Below are 20753 nucleotides of genomic sequence, written 5' to 3'. Positions count from 1 at the left end.
TTTCTCTCCCTCTCTCCTTCCCTTCCCCTCTAAAGATAAATGAATAAAATCTAAAAAAACAAAAACCAGCCTGGACTGTGTAAATTATCCACAGACTGGAAGTGAAGAGTCCTGTAAACATGACTTGTTGGGGGGGGGGGCGGTCTGCCGTGGCCTGAAGAGGCCTTGAGTGTCCTAGGCGCCCACAGTGGGCAGTGGAGCGTGGGAGGGCCACACAAACTAAAGGCCCTTTCTTTGCTCTTGGGTTTACCATTGTTGCTCTTGGTGGCTCCTGCCTTCCATGGGTTTTCAAGAAACAGGCCATTCCTGGCTGGTGTGGCACAGTGGATTGAGCACCGGTTGGTGAACTGAAAGGTCGCGGGTTAGATTCCTGGTCAGGGCACACACACAAAAAGAAAAAGGGGCCGAAATGGGCCAGAAGAGCCGGAGGAGAGGATCATGCCGTGAGGTCTTTCAAGTAGCCGCGGTCAGCCGTCTTCCTGGCCCTTGGTGCTGCGGGAAAGGTAGAGAAAGACCTAGAGGCGGCGTTTCCCTGCCCTGGGAGTCCCAGGGACTAGGTGACACCCCTGCAGGGCTGGCTCTAGCGAGAGACACTGAAGTGCCCCGCCTGGCGCCTACCCCTCCCCGGCCCCTCGGACTGGGGTGGTGCCGCAGGCGCCGCTGAGCACGGGACGCCCTCTCGCGGCCGTCCTCGAGGAGGCGCGCAGCCCGGGTCTCGCCTGGCCGCCCGATTGGCTCCCGCGGGAGAGAGAGAGTTCGGTGCCTGATTGGACGTCGGTCCGCGAACGCCAACCGATCAGGTCCCGCGGACGGCGGGGTGGTGCCCTCCCTACTGCCAGACTCGACAGCGCGGGCATGGCGGCTCCAGGTCCCTGCGCCGAAGGTCTTTGCTGCACTCACTCGGGCGCGCGGCAGACGCTGGATGAGATGGATTTCGAGAGGGGTGAGGCGAGCGCAGAGCCGGAGGGGGCCCGGGGCGGTCGAGGGCTGGAGGCCCCGGGTCGCCAAGAGCTCGTCCGACATTGGCATGAGCTCGGCCACTGGAAACGGACCGGCGCGCAGGGAGGGAAGCTGGGCCTCTCGGGGTGTCAGAGAGGGGCGCCTGGGGATGTGCGCCCATGCTGGGGATGGAGCTGCGGAGCAGGCGGCAGCAGTGTGCGGGGAACTCTTTAATATATATATATATTTATTTATTTATATATTTATATATATATTTATATATTTATATATATAAATAAATATATATATATTTTTAGAGAGAGGGGAAGGGTGGGAGAGAAACATGAGTGTGTGCTTGCCTCTCATGTGTCCCCTACTGGGGACCTGGCCTGCAACCCAGGCATGTGCCCTGACTGGGAATCCAGTCGGTTACCCTTTGCTTCACAGGGCCGTACTCTAGCCACTGAGCTACACCAGCCACTGCGGAACTAACCCATTTTGAGCTGCCGTGTTATTTATCCGTGGGACCGGATAAATCACACCTTTCTCACCTGCTTTCTTTCCTCCACCTCTCCCCACGGTTCCTTGACGGGTCTCAGGAGTAGTGAGAACTAGTAGATCTCAGCTAGGATAGTTGTGCCCCGTGACAACGTCTAGAGTAATTTCAGTTGTTACAACTAGGAGGGTGCTACAGGCCTTTAGTAGGCAGAGACCAGAGGTGCCGCATGCAGCCCACAATGCACAGAACAGCTACCCAACACAGAATTATCTGGCCCACACTGTCAGTTGTGCTGCTGCGGAGAAAGAAATCTTGCCTCGTGCGAAGTAGGGCCCCTTTGCCTCCAGGTTACTCTGACAAACCACCTTGCTTCCATCAGAGCAATTTTTACAATCTGACATTATGGGCACACCTCGAAGACACTGCAGGTGTGATTCCAGACCATTGTAAAAGGAAATATCTCGATAAAGCGAGTTGTAATCCTTCTGCTGATGGAGGGTCTTCCCTTCAGTTTGTAAAATACAAAACATCTGTGAGGCGCAATAAGGTAAAGTGCAAGAAAAGGTGTATCTGTGTTTTGTTTGCTTGCTCATCATTTATTTTGCACACATGGAAAATGTCCTTATCTTTTTTGTTGTGTGGACATTTTTCTTCATATCTTCCTTCTGAGTTCATTTTTCTTTTCCCTGAAGTATATATATCCTTTAATCGCTTTTTTCAGTGGCCATGCCTTCCCACCATACAAACACACACAGACACAGTTGAAGGGGAGTTTAGCTGGAATAAAAGTCCAGGTTGACAGTTATTTTTTCCACTCAATCCTTTGGAAATATTACTCCTTTACATTCTTGTACCTACCGCTGCTAAGAATTCTGATAATCTGATCATAATTCTGTAGTGGGTGAGAATTTTTTCAAAGATTTTATTTATTTTTAGAGAGAGGACAAGGGAGAGAAAGAAACATCGATATGAGAGAGAAACATTGGTGTGCTAGAGAGACTTGGATTGATTGTCTCTTGTACACACCCCAGCAGGGAACCAAATCCAGAATCCAAACATGTACCCTGACCAGGGATCAAACCAGTGTCCTTTTGATATGCAGGATGACACCCAACCAACTGGGCCACGCCAGTTGGGGCTTTTTAAAATTCTTGAGGGTCAGTCATTTCACCATGTCATGTTTGTCTTCATTAATCCTCCTTGGCTTATAATGTAGTTTTTGTCTGAGAGTTTATTTTTGTCTTTACTTCAGGATAATTCTCAGGTGTTCCCTCCTAAAACATTTCCTCTCTGTGTTGTTTTTTTTTTTGAAACCTGCATTAGACATATTTTGATACATTCTGTCTTCTGTGTTTCTTTACCTATTGAATATTTTTCTCTTTACCATTCCTTATTCTGGGTGATTTCCAAATCAGTAATTCTCTCTTCAGCTGGATCTGCGGTGCTGTTAAACTGTATCGTTTTATTTTAATGATTCTACTTTTTAATTTATTGACTTTTGTTTCCTTTGCCTGCTCTTTCCCCTAACGTTCTGTTGATTTGTGGATTCCATTCATTTATCTCCATGAACACATTAAAATGTTTTGAAGTCTTAGATTATACCATTATGGTCAGGATTTGGAGCATGCATTTTCTCGTTTTGCTGAATGTCTTGCATGGTAATGGATTGCTTCTTGCTTGCTACTTTCTAATCTTTGACCTCACTGGAGGGCTGTAACTCTTTTGTAAGAGATTCTCACAGATAACCTTTGCTGGCTAATGGATGCATTCTTATAGGGCACTTTTTAAAAATTAATTTATATTTTTTATCCTCACCCAAGGACATGCTTATTGATTTGAGAGAGAAGGGAAGGGAGGAAGAGAGAGAGAGGGAGAGAAACATTGATGTGAGAGAGAAATATCAATCAGCTGCCTCCTGTACACCACGCCCTGACTAGGAACCAAACCTGCAACCCAGGCATGTGCCCTGACTAGGAATCAAACCCATGATCCTTTGGTCTATGGGATGTCCCTCCAACCAACTGACCCACCGTGGCCAGGGCTTATAAGGCATTTTTAAAAGTTGCCTCTGCCTGGCCCTTATAGGGTTCACTTGTCTGGATCAGTTTTATGACAGATTTTAAATTGGGGGTTTGTTCTTTAAGGGTAATGTAGGTAAATAAAAGTCCCACACCTCCAGGTTGCATAGGTCAGAGCATTTGATTTTTTAGTTTTTTTCTGCCTTTGCTGTCTTCTCACGTGTATTCAAATGGTGCTGTTTCTCGTTGCCTGTAGGTTTCTGTTCAAACGTCACCTTATCAGAGATGCCATCCCTGACCACTGCCTATATTCCTTCTCTGCTTCACTCATATTTTGCCATGTATTATGCACTCCTGTGAATAATGTGCACCCGTGTTTTTGGCCCAAACTTTCAGAAAAAAAGCTTTCAATTTAATTTTTTAACTCAATTATTTCTTTATTTATATTTAGATACTTGGTTTGGTTTTTTCTTTTAAGATTTTACTTATTTATTTTTTTAGAGAGGGAAAGGGAGAGAAACATCACTGTGTGGTTGCCTTTCAGGTGCCCCTTACTGGGGACCTGGCCTGGAACCCACGCATGTGCCCTAGACTGGGAATCGAACTGGCGACTCTTGGGTTACAAGCCGGCACTCAGTCCACTGAGCCATTCCAGCCAGGGCTAGATACTTGTTTTTTGTATTATAAAGGAATTTTAGCATTTATTTTCAAATGTATGGTACAAGAGATTTTACGTAACAAATACAAAGTAAAAGAACAGATGCAAGGTATTAGGTACTACTCATGTATAATGCACATTCTTATTTTTCCCTCAAAAATTTGAGCAAAAAAAGTGCACATTATACAGAGCAAAATGTGTTTCTCTTCATAGCACTTAGCACCACCCGACTTATTTTGTGCGTGTGTGTGTGTGTGTGTGTGTGTAATATTGTTTATTTTTTCCCTGTCTCTTTTAATTAGAATATAAGCTCCACAAGACCAAGATTTGGGGGGGTCCCCAGCTGACCCTTAGTACTCAGAATAGTGCCAGGTGCATAGTAAGTATTCAGCAAATACTTGCTGAAAGAGTAAAGGGCATGTCGACTTGCTTCCTGCTTCTACTCAGGGTAGGAGAGTGGAGATTTTTCACTGCTGGTTTATCGTCCATGTCGTGCCTGCTCCTGGCCTTGTGCACAGAGCCTTATCTAGTTCCCTGCCCTGCACGTGGCCTGCAGTCTTTGGCCCAGACTCTGCTCCAGCCTGGGACCCAAGCCTCTGAGGGGTGTGTCTAGTTCTGAGGGCTCCTTGGATCCTCCGGTCTCCGCACTGGCTCACCACTTTGGCTGTGGTTTTCACCTTGTTCTGGCACCTGGCAGTGTCCTCTTCTTGCTGTTGAATTTGACTGTACATTTTATTTTATTATTTTTTTAATAAAGAAGTTGAGCATTTTATTATTAAACTGTCTTGTTTCCCCTCAAGGCTGCTGCTTCACTGTGTAATAATAGCACCAGCAGCCCTGGTTGGTGTGCTCAGTCAGTGGACCGAGCGGCAGCCTGTGAACCAAAGGGTCACAGTTCAATTGTAGGCCACGTCCCCAGTTGGGGATGCATGAGAGTCATCCATACATTGATCTTTGTCTCCCTCTCTTTCTCCCTCTTTTTCCTTCTCTAAAACTAATAAATAAAATCCTTTAAAAATTTTTTAAATAGCACCAGCAAACTCAGTATATTGCTAAATGAAGATAGTACTGTTCATCATCTGACACTGTAACAGCTAACAAAAACTTTTCTCCATTGCCAGTTATTTCCAATGGAAAGTTCATTAAGTATTTTGACCCAAATCCAGAGACTGATGTAAGCAGGTTACAATATTACATAAGGCTTAAGATGACAATATTATCTTGAAATACATAATTATAAAAATTATGTATTTCACTAGAAATACATAATTTTTATAATTATGTATTTCAAGATAATATTGTCACTACATTTCACTACAGGTAATTTTGGGAATTCTGAATAACTTTAGCCCAGCCTAAAAATCATAGGGTATTGTAAAAAAAAAAAAAGATGCAAATTGTGATTATCTATAATCATTAGAAAGTTAAGGGGTATTTTCTTCCAATAGCATTACTGTACTTTCTTTTCCCTTTGGTATGACTAAAAGTTGCTGTTCTAAAATTTCTGTCCAGCACTATTTAAGACAACAATGCTAGATTAAGTTATTTCGTACTACTTTATTTAGGGGGGTTCTGTTTTCACTCCAGTAGATTTATGTATTTCTCATATGTTTCTTCATTCATGAGTTCATTACTTCTGAAGGGTACTCAGTGTCATCTTGATCAGCCAACCATCTTCATAAGATTTGTTGACAAGTTCTGGATTTTCTGCAAGAGCTTCATTATTTTCAGTTACTTCTGTTAGAGGAAAATCAAGTTCACTAGCAGCTTTCACAATTTCCAAAGCGCCAAACTCATCTTGTTTGTTCAGTTTTGTCCCAATTTCAGGCAGATTACAGTAAACCACATCTCCCAAATATGCTGGTACAAAATTTCTGATTTCCACTGTTCCATTTTCTGTTGTTATCCATTCACGTTTCTCTGTGAATTTACACACGGAGAGCAGATTGGAACCACGGCACGGAGTCCAAGGGCAGCTCCTGCCCTCGGGCCTCAGGGCCGGGGCTGCTGCAGGGCTCTGTGCTGCGCACATATGTTAAACGTTACTCAACATATGTGTGTTTGAAGTGAGGAGAAGGGGTTTCTGTGTCTGCTCAGGCCTCTTGCCCTGGCCAACAAGCTCCGTGTCTGGTTCACAGCTACGTCACCAACAACTAGGACAATCCTTGGCACAGTGGAACTGCTCAGTTAATATTTGGTAAATGAATATTTACCAGGCACCCACTTTTTATGATTTACTAGATGAAAAACATGAAGATCAAGAGGTAAAGGAAACATTAAAAGTCCTCATTCAGCCCTGGCTAGTGTGGCTAAGTGGATTGAGTGCAGGCCTGTGAACCCAAAGGTTGCTGGTTTGATTCCCAGTCAGGACACATGCCCAGGTTGCAGGCCAGGTCCCCAGTAGGAGGCATGTGAGAAGCAACCACACATTGATGCTTCTCTCCCTCTCTTTCTCCCTCCCTTCCTCTCTGTCAAAAAATGAATAAATAAAATCCTAAAAAATATAAAAAGTCCTCATTCAGGATCATTTCGTACTTTGGCTGTCTTTCCACAGGAATCTGGTCAGCAGCCCTGAATGGAGACCTGGGCCGAGTGAAGTATTTAATTCAGAAGGCAGTAGACCCTAGCCAGCCCGACGTGGCTGGCTACACTGCTCTGGTGAGTGGGGAGGAACTTAGTGTGAGCCTGGGGACCCCTGCCTCACAGAGGGATCGAATCCCACCTTAGTCTTTGTCTTCTCCCTTCTCTCCCAGCAGGGTTTCTTCCACTCTCTCTCTCTAAGGTTTTATTTATATATTTATTTATTCCTTTAAAAATAATTTTTAAGCTTTTATTTATTTTTCAGAGAAAGGGGAAGGGAAGGAGAAAGAGAAGGAAAGAAACATCACTGTGTGGTTTGCCTCTCACTCACCCCCAACCAGGGGCCTGGCCCACAACCTAGGCATGTGCCCTGGCTGGGAATCGAACCTGAGAACATTTGATTCACAGGTCAGTGCTCAATCCACTGAGCCACACCAACTGGGGCCTATTTATCTTTTTTTAGAGGGGGAAATGAGGGATAAAGAGAGGGAGGAAAGAAACATCGATGCGAGAGATAAACATCCATCTGTTGCTTCCAACGTGCCCCCAACCGGGGGCCTGGCCTGCAACCCAGGCTAGTGCCTTGACTGGGAATGAATGGAACTGTTGACCTTTCACTCTGCAGGAGGACACCTAACCCTTTGAGCCACATCAGTCAGGGCAGGGTTTCTCTCTTAAGTGTCACGTGAAACTGGGTTTTTAGTTAGGGGATAAGTACCTTACATTAGTCATTTACTTTCATTTCCATCACTCCTGTGAGGTAGAAATGATTGAGGAAACTGATGGCAGACACGCAGACATTGACCCAGGTCACACAGCAGGTGGAGGTAGTCCCTGGGGGATCCGGGGCCGCCCCTCCCCACCAAGTCACCTGCTTGGTCCTCCCGTCTGACCGCAGTCTGTTCCCTGCAGCACTATGCGAGCCGCAACGGGCACTACGCAGTGTGCCAGTTTCTGCTGGAAAACGGGGCCAAGTGTGATGCCCAGACACATGGGGGTGCCACCGCCCTGCACCGGGCCAGCTACTGTGGGCACACGGAGATTGCACGGCTCCTGCTCTCCCATGGGTCCAACCCCAGGCTGGTGGATGACGATGGCATGACCAGTCTGCATAAGGTATGGCTCCTCTCTCTCGTCACAAACCTGGTCTTTGTCATTATGAAAGGTGTAACATTCACCGTAGGAAACATGGGGAAAACAGAAAAGCATAAAGTAGAAACAAAAATCATTTCTAATATCAGTGTTCGCTTTCATACTTTGGGATTAATGTGTAATTTGTCAGCATTTTTTCCGTGCACGTACATAAAAAATATGAAACAATTCACAAATTTGCATGGCATCCTTTCATCCAATGCATTTAAACTGGAATTTAGTGTAGTGTCAATTTATTTTTCTTTCCTTTAGTGATATGTGTGAGTGCTTTTCTCCCTAATTGTTCCCTGAAACGTACACTGCTGTCCCCCGTCCCTGTAGTCCACGCTCTGTGCTATAGCTGCACTGATCATCTCGTCACACTTCTGACTAGGAATTCCTACACGGGGTAGACAGTTTCAGGAGTCCACGATGGTATACTGTGAAAATGAATTTCCCTTCAACCTCTGACCCTAGTCTCTCAGTCTGCTAGGTCCCTCTCTTAAGGCATAATTTTTACCCATTTTTTTATTTTAAATGGTATTTTATTGATTATGCTATTAGAGTTGCCTCCGTTTTTTTCTCCTTTGCCCCCATTACCCAGCACTCCCCACTCCCTTAGGTAATCCCCACCCCTTTGTTCATGTCCCTGGGTCATGCATATAACTTCTTTGGCTACTCCATTTCCTATACTGTACTTTACACCCCCATGGCTACCAATTTGTACTTCTTAATCTCCTCGCCTCTGCACCCAGCCCCCAACACCTCCCTTCCATTTGGCAACCACAAAATGCTCTCTGTTTCCATGATTCTGTCTTTTGTTCTTGTTTGCTTAGTTTATTTTTTAGATTCAATTATTGATACCTATGTATTTATTGCCATTTTATTGTTCATAGTTTTGGTCTTCTTCAAGTAAATCCCTTTAACATTTTATATAATAATGCTTTGGAGATGATGAACTCTTTAGATTTTTTTTTGTCTGGGAAGTTGTTGGGGACCGCCCTGCCTGGTTTCAGGAGTTGAAACCCCCCGTGGATAAGGCTGAGTATGCGACCTTCAGACCATAAGCCACTAAGGAGACAAAGCTTATCTCCCTGGCAGGAGCACCGCTTCTGCTCCTTCATCCACAACTGGCCTCCAATGCTTGATCAGTTAGCCAGTGACAAGTGAGATTCCCCAAGGGGGGAACCACCTAAGACAGGCATGATCACATGGAGGCCCCAGGGAAGGACTTGGGGGCCATGGAGAAAGGGGGTGATGGACCCTTGCCCCTCAGCTTTGATGAAGCCTGAGTCCTCAGTCTGTCTGCAAGAAGTCTCCGAAAATTCTTTGGCTGCCTCCTCTGCCTGACTGAAGCCTGAAAACAATGACAGAGGGCGGTGCAGCCTTGTGCTGGGAATGGCGGCTTCCCCTTGGCGATCTGGCAAAGGAAAGAATTCCTAACAATCCTGTGAAGTCTGCTTTGATAAGAATGCTTTTAGTTCAATGATAAAGGCCCGGCAGAAAAAGAGTTTATGTTCCCAAAGTTCTGTAGCCTTTTAGCTGACAGGCCCTGACTTATGAGAAGCCCTAATGGTTCTTTATAGACTATCTACTGTTTACTGCTTGACAGTGATTAATAAGTTGTACCTGAACTCCTGTGCAAAAAAAACAATAAAAGCCTGTCTAGACAAGGGTCAGTGCACTCTCTCTCCCCTTGAGAGAGTTGCCCGGCCGCTCCAAGCTGCTCTCCCCTTGAGAGGGTGGCTAGGCTGTTCTGAGGCTCTCCCCGCTTAAGAGAGTAGCCATGCCGTCCCTTTCCCTCCATGGGACTCGGTAGTCCGTGTGAATTCGTCTCAGGTCTCATCCGCGACGCCGCGGGCACTTGGAGCCAGTGCACGTGTCAGGAAGTCCTTCACCTGCCCTTCCATTCTAAGTGATGAGTGGAGCAATCTAGGCTGTAGGCCCCTGCTCCTCATGACTTTGAATATTTCTTGCCAGCCCCTTCTAGCCTTCAGTTTCTTTTGAGAAATCAGCTGACAGTCTTATGAGAACTCCCCTGGAAGTAACTACTTTTCTCTTGCTGCTTTTAAGATTCTCTCTTTGTCTTTAACCTTAGGCATTTTATTTATGATGTGTCTTGGAATGGGCTTGTTTGCATCCGTCTTGTTTGGGACTCTCTGTGCTTCCTGGACTTGCGTGTCTACTTCCTTCACCAAATTAGGAAAGTTTTCTTTCACTATTTTTACAAATAGAGTTCCAATTTCTTCCACTTTCTCTTCTCCTTCTGGCACCCGTATGATGTGAATGTTGGTATGCTTGAAGTTGTCCCAGAGGTTCCTTACACTGTCCTCATTTTTTGTTTTTTGGCTTTTTCCTTTTTTAAAAATATTTTATTTATTTTTAGAGAGAGGGGATGGGAAGGAGAAAGAGTGGGAGAGAAACATGAGTGTGTGGTTGCCTGTCATGTGTCCCCTACTGGGGACCGGGCCTGCAACCCAGACATGCGCCCTGACCGGGAACCAAACTGGCAACCGAACCGGCAACCTTCTGCTTCACAGGCCCGTGCTCAATCCACTAAGCTACACCAGCCAGAGCCCCCTTTTTTTTTTGAAGTCTATTTTATTGATTATGCTGTTACAGTTGTCCCATTCTTTTTCTCTTTAGTTCCCTCCACCTCCTCCCACCAGCATTTGCCCCACCCAAGTTCATGTCCATGGGTCGTACATGTAAGTTCTTTGGCTTCTCCATTTCCTACCATTCTTAACCTTCCCCTATTTTGTACCTACCATTTATCCTACTCCCTGTATCTTTTCCCCCATTCTCCCTCGGCTCCTCCCCACTGATAACCCTCCATGTGATCTCCATTTTTGTGATTCTGTTCCTGTTCTAGTTGTTTGCTTAGTTTGTTTTTGGTTTTTTTGAGGTTCAGTAGTTGATAGTTGTGAGTTTGTTGTCATTTTACTGCTCATAGTTTTGATCATCTCCATTTTCTTAGATAAGTCCCTTATCACATTTCATATAATAAAGGCTTGGTGATGATGAACTCCTTTACGTTATCTGGGAAGCACTTTATCTACCCTTCCATTCTAAATGATAGCTTTGCTGGATAGAGCAATCTTAGATGTAGGTCCTTGCCTTTTATGACTTGGAACACTTCTTTCTAGCCCCTTCTTGTATGTAAGGTTTCTTTAGAGAAATCAGCTGATAGTCTCATGGGAACTCCTTTGTAGATAACTGTCTCCTTTTCTTCTGCTGCTTTTAAGATTCTTTTCTTATCTTTAATCTTGGGTAACGTAAGTATGATGTGCCTTGGTATGTTCCTCCTTGGCTCCAACTTCTTTGGGACTGTCTGAGCTTCCTGAAGTTCCTGGCAATTTATTTCCTTTGTCAGATTAGGAAAGTTTTCCTTCATTATTTGTTCAAATAAGTTTCCAATTTCTTGCTCTTCCTCTTCTCCTTCTGGCACCCCTATAATTCAGATGTTGGAACGTTTAAAGTCGTCCCAGAGGTTCCTCAGTCTCCTTATTTTTTTGAATTCTTGTTTCTTCATTCTGTTCTGGTTGAATGTTTATTTCTTACTTCTGCTCCAAATAGTTAATTTGTGTCCCAGTTTCCTTCCCTTCACTGTGTATTTTTCTGTATTTCACTTTGCATAGCCTTTTCCCTCCATTTTGCAACCATATTCAACCATTTCTCTGAGCATCCTGATTACCAGTGTTTTGAACTCTGCATCTGATAGGCTGGCCATCTCTTCATTGCTTCTTTTTTTCAGAATTTTGATTCGTTCTTTCATCTGGGCCATGTTTCTTTGTCTCGGCACACCTGTTAAGTTGTAAGGGGAGGAGTCTGAGGTAGTGGCCAGGGCAGGGCTACCCCCTTCACTGCTTTGTGGCACTTATGCGGGGGAGGGGTCAGAGAGGGAACAGTGCTGCTTGCTCAGCTCTCAGGGCTTTGAATCACTTTCCCTGATACCCACAAGCAAATTGGGCCCTTCTGGTGCTGATTTCCTGGGTGGGTGGGTTTGTGTACGTTTTAGGACCTGTGGGTCTCTCCAGTGAACTCTCCTGAGAGGCTGAGAGTTTCTCCTGATGCTGCAACCGCCACAAGTTATATAGCCACAAGTTTTGAGGTTTTATTTTGCTCTGGAAAATGCAATCTGTCTCTGGGTTGTGCAATCTGTCTCACTCTCCAATTGTTACCTCTGGTTGTTTTATTTTATTTATTTATTTTTAGAGAGAGGGGAAGGGAAGGAGAAAGAGAGGGAAAGAAACATCAGTATGTGGCTGCTCCTCACACCTTCCCCACTGGGAGCCTGACCTGCAATCCAGGCATGTGCCCTGACTGGGAATCCAACTGGCCACCCTTTGGGTTCGCAGCCTGTACTCAATCCACTGAACCCTACCAGCCAGGGCTACGCCAGCTGCCGCCACACCACCAGGTCTTCCAGCTGCCAGCTTACTGCACATCCTCTGTGCCTCGGCTGCCAGTTTCTGCCCCTCCTACCAATATGGATGAAGGTTTTTTTCTTTAACTCCTTGGTTGTCAGATTTCCATACAATTTGATTTTCTGGCAGTTCCGGTTGTTTTGGGGGTTTAAATTTGTTGTTGTTCCTCTTTTGGTTGTGCAAGAAGGCAAATTATATCTACCTCACCTCCATCTTGGCTGGAAGTTAGATTCTTTTTTCTCGTTGTTCTGATTGGTCGTTTTTCCTTTTTTATGTTCCAAATCATTGATTTGATTCTAGGCTTCATCTATTCTACTGTTTATTTCCTGTAAATTGTTGTTTATTTCCATTAGTATGTCCTTCATTTCTGTGTCATTCCTTTTTATGCTGCTGAGGTTCTCACAAAGTTTCTTGAGCCTTCTTACTAGTGTTTTGAACTCTGCATTTGATAGATTGCTTATCTCTATTTTGTTTTGCTCTTTTCCTGGGGTTTTGATATGTTGTTTCATTTGGGCCATGTTTATTTGTTTCCTCATTTTGGCAGCCTCCTTTGTGTTTGTTTCTGTGTATCAGGTAGAGCTGCTATGACTCCCTGTCTTGGTAGCATAGGCTATTGTAGCAGGTGTCCTGTATGGTCCAGTAGCACAGCCTCCCCTATCAGCCAAGCTGGGTACTCAAGGTGCACCCTTTGTGTGGGTTGAGTACACTGTCCTCTGGTAGTTGGGCCTTGATTGCTGTAGGCAGGTCAATGGGAAGGATATAGCCAGGCCAGTCAGTTGCAAGGACTGGCCAAGACAACTCACCACAAAGCTCTACCCTCCATGGAGGATCAGCTGTGCAGGGGCAGGGTGGTGGTTCTCTGAGTTGGTCTGTAGCTGTTCACTGGTGTACTGGCCCTAGGGTTTCCCGGGTCAGCCCCCTCCAGTTCTGCCCAGGACCACCCAGGATGAGCTACAAGCAATCTGCAGATGGCTGCTGTTTGTGGTGGGCTTGGAGGTTCTGAGGTAAAGGCAAACTGGGATCCAAAGCTGGTTACTGCTCACTCCTGGCCTGGGGCCATGTAGCCAGAAGTATGGGGGATGGGGACTTGCTGAGGCTGGTTGTTGTTTGTTTGAGAGGATTTAGGAGGATGTGAGCCTGAGCTGAGACTAACCTTTAAGAGGCACTGCTTGGGAATCCAGTATTTCCTTTTACTGACTCAGACTGCACTGGTTTTTGCAGCCAGAAGTTATGGGGGCTTATCTTCCTGGCACTTGAGCCCTGGGTTGGGGGGCCTGGTATGGGGCTGGGACTCCTCACTCCTGACCCTAACCCTAACCTTCCTGAATTTTTATTTACCACATGTGGTGTGCGACCAACTGGATCTGTATGTGTCCCTCCTACCAGTCTGGCTGGATGTGGTGTCTTCAGCTCTGTGGTTGTCAGACTTCCATTCAACTTGATTTCTGACAGCTCTGTGTGATGGTTATTTTGTAGTGTATTTGTAACTTTGATGTGGTTGTTTGAGGAGGCGAGCCATGTTTACCTACTGCTCCATCTTGACCAGTTTTTATACATCTTTGAGAAGTGGTTTATGCAAATTTATTTGATATATATGTAAATTTCTTTTTCTTATTCCCACTTGATTTTCCCCAGAGCGATATTTTTAAAAATTTACTTCAATTTTATTTTTTAAAAATTAAAATTATTTTTAAAGATTTTATTTATTTATTTTTAGAGAGAGGGAATGGAGGGAGAAAGAGAGGGAGAGAAACATTGATGTGTGAGAGAGACATTGATCGGTTGCCCCTCACATGGCCCCAACCAGTCACTGGGTTCACAATCCAGCCATGTGCCCTGACCACCCTTGCAACCCACGCCATTTCACCGCTTGGGTCTGCAGGGGATGCCCAGCCCACTGAGCTATACCAGTCAGGGCTATTTATTTAATTTTCAGAGAGAGGGAAAGGGAGGGACACAGAAAGGGAGAGAAACATCAATCGGTTGCCTTGTACATGATCCCAACCAGGGACCTGGCCTGCAACTCAGGCATGTGCCCTGACTGGGAATCAAACCTGTGACCTTTCCGTTTGCAGGAGGACACCCAGCTCACCGAGCCACACTAGTCAAGGCAAATTTATTTTCATTTATTTACTTATTTATTTTTGTAGTATATTTCTCTGGTTTTGGTATCAGAGTAACACTGGCTTCATAGAATGAGTTTGGAAGTATTCCTTCCTCTTCTATTTTTTGGAATAATTTAAGAAGGATAAGTATTCTATAAATGTTTGGTAGATTTTACCTGTGAAGCTGTATGATCTTGGACTTTCGTTTTTTGGGAGTTTTTTAAATGACTACTTCAATTTTATTGCTAGTGATCAGTCTGTTTAGGTTTTCTATTTCTTTCTGGTTTAGTTTTGGAAGGTTGTATGCTTCTAGAATATTATCCATTTCTTCTATTTTGTCCAATTTATTGGCATTTAATTGTCTGTAGTATTCTTTAACTATCCTTTGTATCATTGCACATTTGTTTATAATCATTACAAATTTGGTCATAATGTCTCCTCTTTCATTTTTTGATGTTATTTATTTGGGCACTTTCTTATTAGTTTAGCTTGAAGTTTGTCAGTTTTTATCTTTTCAAAGAACCAGCTCCTAGTTTCATCGATGTTTTCTTTTTCTTTTGTTATCATAATTTTGTCTATTTCCCCTCTGATCTTCATTATTTTCTTCCTTATTTTTATTTGGGGTTTTGTTTGTTCCTTTTCTAGTTCCTGTAGATATAAAGTTAGATTCTTTATTTTTTTATGTATATTTCATTGATTATGCTGTTACAATGGTCTGTTTTTTTTTCTCTTTGCCTCCCTCAGCCCGGTACCCCCTTTCCCTCCAGCAATTCACACCCCCTTAGTTCATGTCCATGTATCATGTGTGCAAGGTCTTTGGCTTCTCCCTTTTCTGTACTATTCTTAACATCCCCCGTCTGTTTTGTTCCTTGCAATTGTGCTTCTTGATCCCTGCACCATCTCACCCTTTCTCCAGCTCCTCCCTCCCAGTTAATAGTGCTCCAAATGACTTCCAGACCTATTATGCTGTTCCTGTTCCAGTTGTTTGCTTAGTTTATTTTTATTTTTCTTATTTCTTAGATTCACTTGTTGATAGTTGTGAGTTTGTTGTCATTCTAATGATCATAGTTTTGATCTTCTTTTTCTTAAATAAGTCCCTTTAACATTTCATATAATAAGGGTTTGGTGATGATGAATTCTTTTAACTTGACCTTATCTGGGAAGCACTTTTTTTGCCCTTCAATTCTAAATGACAGCTTTGCTGGATAGAGTAATCTTGGATGTAGGTCCTTGCTTTTCCTCACTTTGAATACTTCTTTCCAGCCCTTTCTTGACTGTAAGGTTTCTTTAGAGAAATCAGCTAATAGTCTTATGGGAACTTGTAGGTAACCCTTTGCTTTTCTCTTGCTGCTTTTAAGATTCTCTCTTTATCTTCAACCCTTGGCATTTTCATTATATGTGTTTTTGTGTGGTCCTCTTTGGGTCCAACTTGATTGGGACTCTCTGTTTCCTGGACTTGCATGTCTGTTTTCTTCACCAAATTAGGGAAGGTTTCTTTCATTATTTTTACAAATAGGTTTCCAATTTCTTGCTCTTTCTCTTCTTCTTCTGGCACCCCTGTGATGCAAATGTTGGACCTCTTGAGATTGTCCCAGAGACTGCTTATACTACCCTCATTTTGGGGGGTTCTTTTTTCTTCTTGTTCTGATTGGTTGTTTTTGCTTCCTTATGTTCCAAATCATTGATTCATTTCTCAGCTTCACACACTGAACTGTTGTTTCCCTGTAAATTGTTCTTTATTTCAGTGAGTGAATCCTTCATTTCTGACTGGATCTTTTTTATGCTGCTGAGATCCACACAAAGTTTCTTGAGCAACCTTCTTACCAGTGTTTTAAACTCTGCATCTGATAGATTGTGTATCTCCATTTCATTTAGCCCTTTTTTTTTTTAGTTTTGGTCTGTTCTTTTCATTTGGGCCGTGTTTCTTTGTCTCCTCATTTTGGCAGCCTCCCTGTGTTTGTTTCTGTATATTAGGTAGAGCTGTTGTGATTCTCTGTCTTGGAAGCATGGCCTAATGTAGTAGGTGTCCTGTAGGGTCCAGTGGCACAGTCTCCCCTGTCACCCGACCTGAGTATTTGAGGTGCACCCTTTGTGTGGGCAGAGTACACCCTCCTCTTATAGTTGAGCCTTGGTTGTTGTTGGCAGATCAACAATCGATGAAGAGCTTTTTAAACTTTAATTATTAATTTTATTTAATAATTTTATTTTAATAAAATTTTAATTTTTAGAAGGGAAGGAGAGAGGGAGAGAAATATCAGTGTATGGTTGCTTCTCGTGCATCCTCTGCTGGGAACTGGCCCCTGCTGGGAACTGGCCAGCAATCCAGGAATGTGCCCTGATGGGGAATTGAACCACAATCTTTTGGTTTGCAGGCCCGTGCTCAATCCACTGAGCTACACCAGCCAGGGTATCTTAGTATCTTTTTAAATGGTTGACTTGCTGTATTTATTAAATATTTACCTTTGCCTGAAGATATTTTTCCTTTCTCACATTTCCTTGTTTGTGGTTATGGTCTCTCCTTTTCTGCTTAAAGAAGACGCTTTAACACTTCTTACAAAACTGGTTTAGTGATGTTGAACTCCTTAAGTTTTGCTTGTCCAGGAAACACTCTCTCTTTCAATTCTGAATGATAACCTTGCCTGGCAAAGTGTCCTAGGTTGTAGGTTCCTTTCTTTCTGCACTTGAAACATGTCCTGTCGCTCCCTTCTGGCCTGCACGGTTCTGCTGAGGAATCAGTGGACAGCCTTGTGGGGCTTCCTGCGCATGCAACTTGTTTGCCTCTTGCTGCCTTTAAGACTGGCGCTTTATCTTTAACTTTTGCTGTTTTAATTATAATATATCTTGATGTGGGTCTCTTTGAATTTGCTCTGTCTAGAACTCTGCTTCTTAGACCTGGCTGCCTGCTCCTTTCTCTCTTCCTCATCCTGGGACCCCTGCAATGTGGGTGTTTGTATGCTTGGTATTTTCCCAGAGGTCCCTTAAACAATTCTCATTTTTTTCTTTCCTTTTTCTTTTTGCTGTTCTGATTGGTTGATTTCCACTAGTCTGGCTTCCAGGTTGCCGATCCAGTCTTCTGTATTAGCTAAATTAAGGTCGATTACTTCTAATGTATTTTTCATTTCCATTATTGTATTCTTCAGGTCTGCTGGATTCTTTTCCTTTTTAAAAAATATTGTATTTATTTATTTTTAGAGAGAGGGGAAAGGAGGGAGAAAGAGAGGGAAGGAAACATCGATGTGAGAGGGAAATATCAGTTGGCCGCCTCTTGCATGTGCTCTGACCAGGGACCTGGCCTGCAACCCAGGCATGTGCCCTGACAAGGAATTGAACCAGTGACATTTCACTTTGTGAAACACCCAACCAACTGAGCCACACCAGTCAGGCTGCTTGGTCCTTTATTACTCTTTCTCTTTAAGTTGAAATTTTCCTTCAGTTCCTCTATTTTACTCTGAAGTTTGGTGAGAATCCTTATAATCACTTCTTTGAATTCTTTATATCAGGTAAATTGTTTATTGTGTTTCATCAGGGTTTTCTTCTAGGGATTTTTCTTGTTCTATCACTTAAAAGATGTTCCTTTATGTTCTCATTTTGTTTGACATTCTAATTTATATAATTAGACAAAGTAGCTATCTTTTCCAGTTTGAAAAAGTGGCCATATGTAGAAGCGACCTCTGTGCAGGCTGTGTGTGCTGGGTGGTTCGAACAGGCCACTGGAACCAGGCAGGCACTTCTAGCGCCCCAGGCACTGGCCTGCCGAGCTAGAGCAGCGTCAGATGGGGAGGCCAGGTGCATGTGGTAATTCCCTGTTGGTCCCGCTTGCTCCCTTGGTGCAGAGCTGAAATGGGCTCTGGGTGATGCGGTTGGGAACATACTGCGGTGACCTTCCAGGTAGGCCAGAGTACCTGGACAGAGCTCCTGCCTGCCCTGTGGAGGTGGAGGGGAATGCAAACAATGGCACTCTGACCCCGGAGGGTTCCCACAGATCGCGGAGGGCTCCCATGGTTCCTCAGCTTCCTTCAGTATAGTTTCGCTCTGTCATTTGTTATGCAGAAGCTGTTCAATTGCCCTCAGTTGTATCTTAGGAGGAATTGCTTTCCCTATATGTGGGCATATACTTCAGTGTGCTTATGGGAGGGGGCGAATTCAACGTCTTCCCAGGCCACTGCCACCTTAGACCTCTCATTCTTTCTTTAAAAAATTAACTACTTGCCCCCTGGCCAGCATGGCTTCGTTGCCTGGAGCGTCGTCCTGTAGACTGAAAGGCTGCGGGTCCAATTCCCTATCAGGGCACACGCCCAGGCTGCAGGTTTCGTCCCTGGCTGGCGTGCATACGAGAGGGCCTGTGGCCCTGCTTCTCTCTCACATCAGTCTCTCACGCTCTCGCTCCCCTCCTTTCTCTGAAACCAATGAAAAAATGTCCTTGCGTGAGGATAAAGAAAGAAAATCATTTAAAATCCTGACTTAAAAAAAATAAATAAATAAGTAAACTACTTGCAAACATTGGGTTTTATTTCTTTATTTTTGGAATAAATTTTTATTTCTAAATTACTTGGAATGCACCTCACAGTTGCCCACAACATACCACTCCCTGAATTGAGGCAACAGAATTGAGAACCTAGGTCTGTATTTATAAGAGTACCTGCTAAAAATGATTTGGATTCAAATTTGAGGTCATGGTTGCTAATAATATTAATTTTGATATCTTTCAAAAGCTCCCATAATTATCCATCTGTCTGTTGGGAGGAGCAGGGAATACAGTGGAATAACAGCTGTTAGGAGAAAACACTTTGAGGTCAGACAGACCTGCTTTAGGGTCCCCACGCTGCCACACTAGCTTCGTGACCACAGGCAAGTCACTCAACTTTTATAGTCTCACTTTCTTCATATATACAATGGCAATAATGACAGTTCCCACTCTGATGGTTACTGTGAAGGTTAAATAAGATAATTTGTGTAAATCACTTAACTTTGTTATTTTTTTTTTAAATCTTTTTTTAAAAAATATTTTATTATTTATCTTTAGAGGGGAAGGGGGGGAAGGAGAGAGGGAGAGAAACATCAATGTATGGTTGCCTTTTGTGCGTCCCCTGCTGGGAACTGGCCTGCAGGGAACCGGCCTGCAACCCAGGCATGTGCCCTGACTGGGAATCGAACCGCGATCGTGTGGTTCGCAGGCCCGCGCTCAATCCACTGAGCTACACCAGCCAGGGCTAACTTTGTTATTTTTTGGAGATAGGTTAGATAGAGCAGGAGTGTCAAACCCGTTTTCACCAGGGGCCACAGCAGCCTTGCGGTTGCCTTCAGAGCCAAATGTAACTTTAGGCCTGGATACATGTAACTGCTCCCTAACGGTTAAGCGAGAGCTTGGCACTGCCGCCCAGTAGAAACAAGGTGCTGGCCGGATAAAACGTGGTGGAGGGCTGGATTCGGCTCGCGGGCCTTGTGTTTGCCACCCGTGGGTTTAAAACCCAGATTGGGATCATCTCAAAGGAGAAGAGGAGAAAGTTGGGAACCTGGGCCTGCTTTTCTCTGCTCGACTGGAAGTTCCCAGAGGGCAGGGGCCACACCTGATGCCCCTTGTGCTTGTGGTGCCCAGCTCCCTGCAGATGACTGGTATGTTTGTAAGAGACACTTAGAGGCTCCAGGTTCTGTACTTGTCTTTAATGTGCAGCCTGGACAAAGAAGAACAGCCACTGAACAAAGAACACAAGAACCAACAACTTAATTGCCAGAAAGTCCCTAGATAGAGTCTTCTACCCATCTGTATACAAGTCGTGGGATTTCATAGGAATTAGGGGAGGTCTGCTCAAACAGCCAGTGTCTCCATTTCCATGAGGACCAAGAGAATCCCGGAAGTAGAGCAAAAAAGAGCAGGACCCAGTAAGAGCGTGACTTTTGATTCAGGCTGCTCTCTCCACAGGCTGCTGAGAAGGGCCACATGGACATCTGCTCCCTCCTATTGCAACACAGCCCGGCCCTGAAGGCCGTCCGGGATCGGAAGGCACGACTAGCATGTGACCTGCTGCCGTGCAACAGTGACCTGCGGGACCTGCTGGCCAGCTGAATCGCCGCCCTTCTGTCGCAGGCTGCCATGCAAGGATACACAGACGAGGCCTCCGGGCCTCAGCTTGGGTCACCATCCATGCTGCAGGTTTGGAAACCAAGGCCTGAAGACTCAGGAAGAGCCCAGTTTTGGCCACTGAAGTGAGGGAGTAGATTTGGGGGCTGTAAGTGCTTCAACCTGGACAGATGATGCTATTTTAAATTAATTCATGTGGAAACATGTACTCATTTGGAAAAAATAAAGTTATAGTCTTACCTCATTCCATGCCAAAATTTCAAGTAGGTTAAAGACCTAAATTGAAAAACACGAAATTATGTAAATATTAGAAGAAA

At 44.3% G+C, this 20753-nt stretch overlaps 1 protein-coding gene across 1 annotated transcript; it reads left to right on the top strand.

Moving 5' to 3' along the window:
* Positions 1-817: 817 nt before the first annotated feature.
* ANKRD39 (ankyrin repeat domain 39) lies at positions 818-20680 on the top strand. The gene is made up of 4 exons (XM_037154310.2): positions 818-943; positions 6669-6772; positions 7607-7810; positions 20278-20680. The coding sequence occupies exons 1-4, from the start codon at positions 856-858 to the stop codon at positions 20419-20421; spliced, it is 540 nt and encodes a 179-aa protein (XP_037010205.1). The 5' UTR covers positions 818-855; the 3' UTR covers positions 20422-20680.
* The last annotated feature ends 73 nt before the right edge of the window (positions 20681-20753 follow it).

This window comes from Artibeus jamaicensis, unplaced genomic scaffold, assembly GCF_021234435.1.
Source record: "Artibeus jamaicensis isolate MK-2021 breed Jamaican fruit bat unplaced genomic scaffold, CSHL_Jam_final contig_384, whole genome shotgun sequence".
NCBI classification, from domain to species: domain Eukaryota; kingdom Metazoa; phylum Chordata; class Mammalia; order Chiroptera; family Phyllostomidae; genus Artibeus; species Artibeus jamaicensis.
The sequence above is the reverse complement of the archived record's forward strand: the minus strand, read 5'-3'. Positions and strand labels throughout refer to the sequence as shown.

Coding starts and splice junctions, on each gene's coding strand:
- ANKRD39 (XM_037154310.2), top strand. CDS start 856: ATGGCGGCTCCAGGTCCCTGCGCCGAAGGTCTTTGCTGCACTCACTCG. Junction 6,773..7,606: donor TGGCTGGCTACACTGCTCTG/GTGAGTGGGGAG, acceptor TGTTCCCTGCAG/CACTATGCGAGCCGCAACGG. Junction 7,811..20,277: donor GCATGACCAGTCTGCATAAG/GTATGGCTCCTC, acceptor CTCTCTCCACAG/GCTGCTGAGAAGGGCCACAT.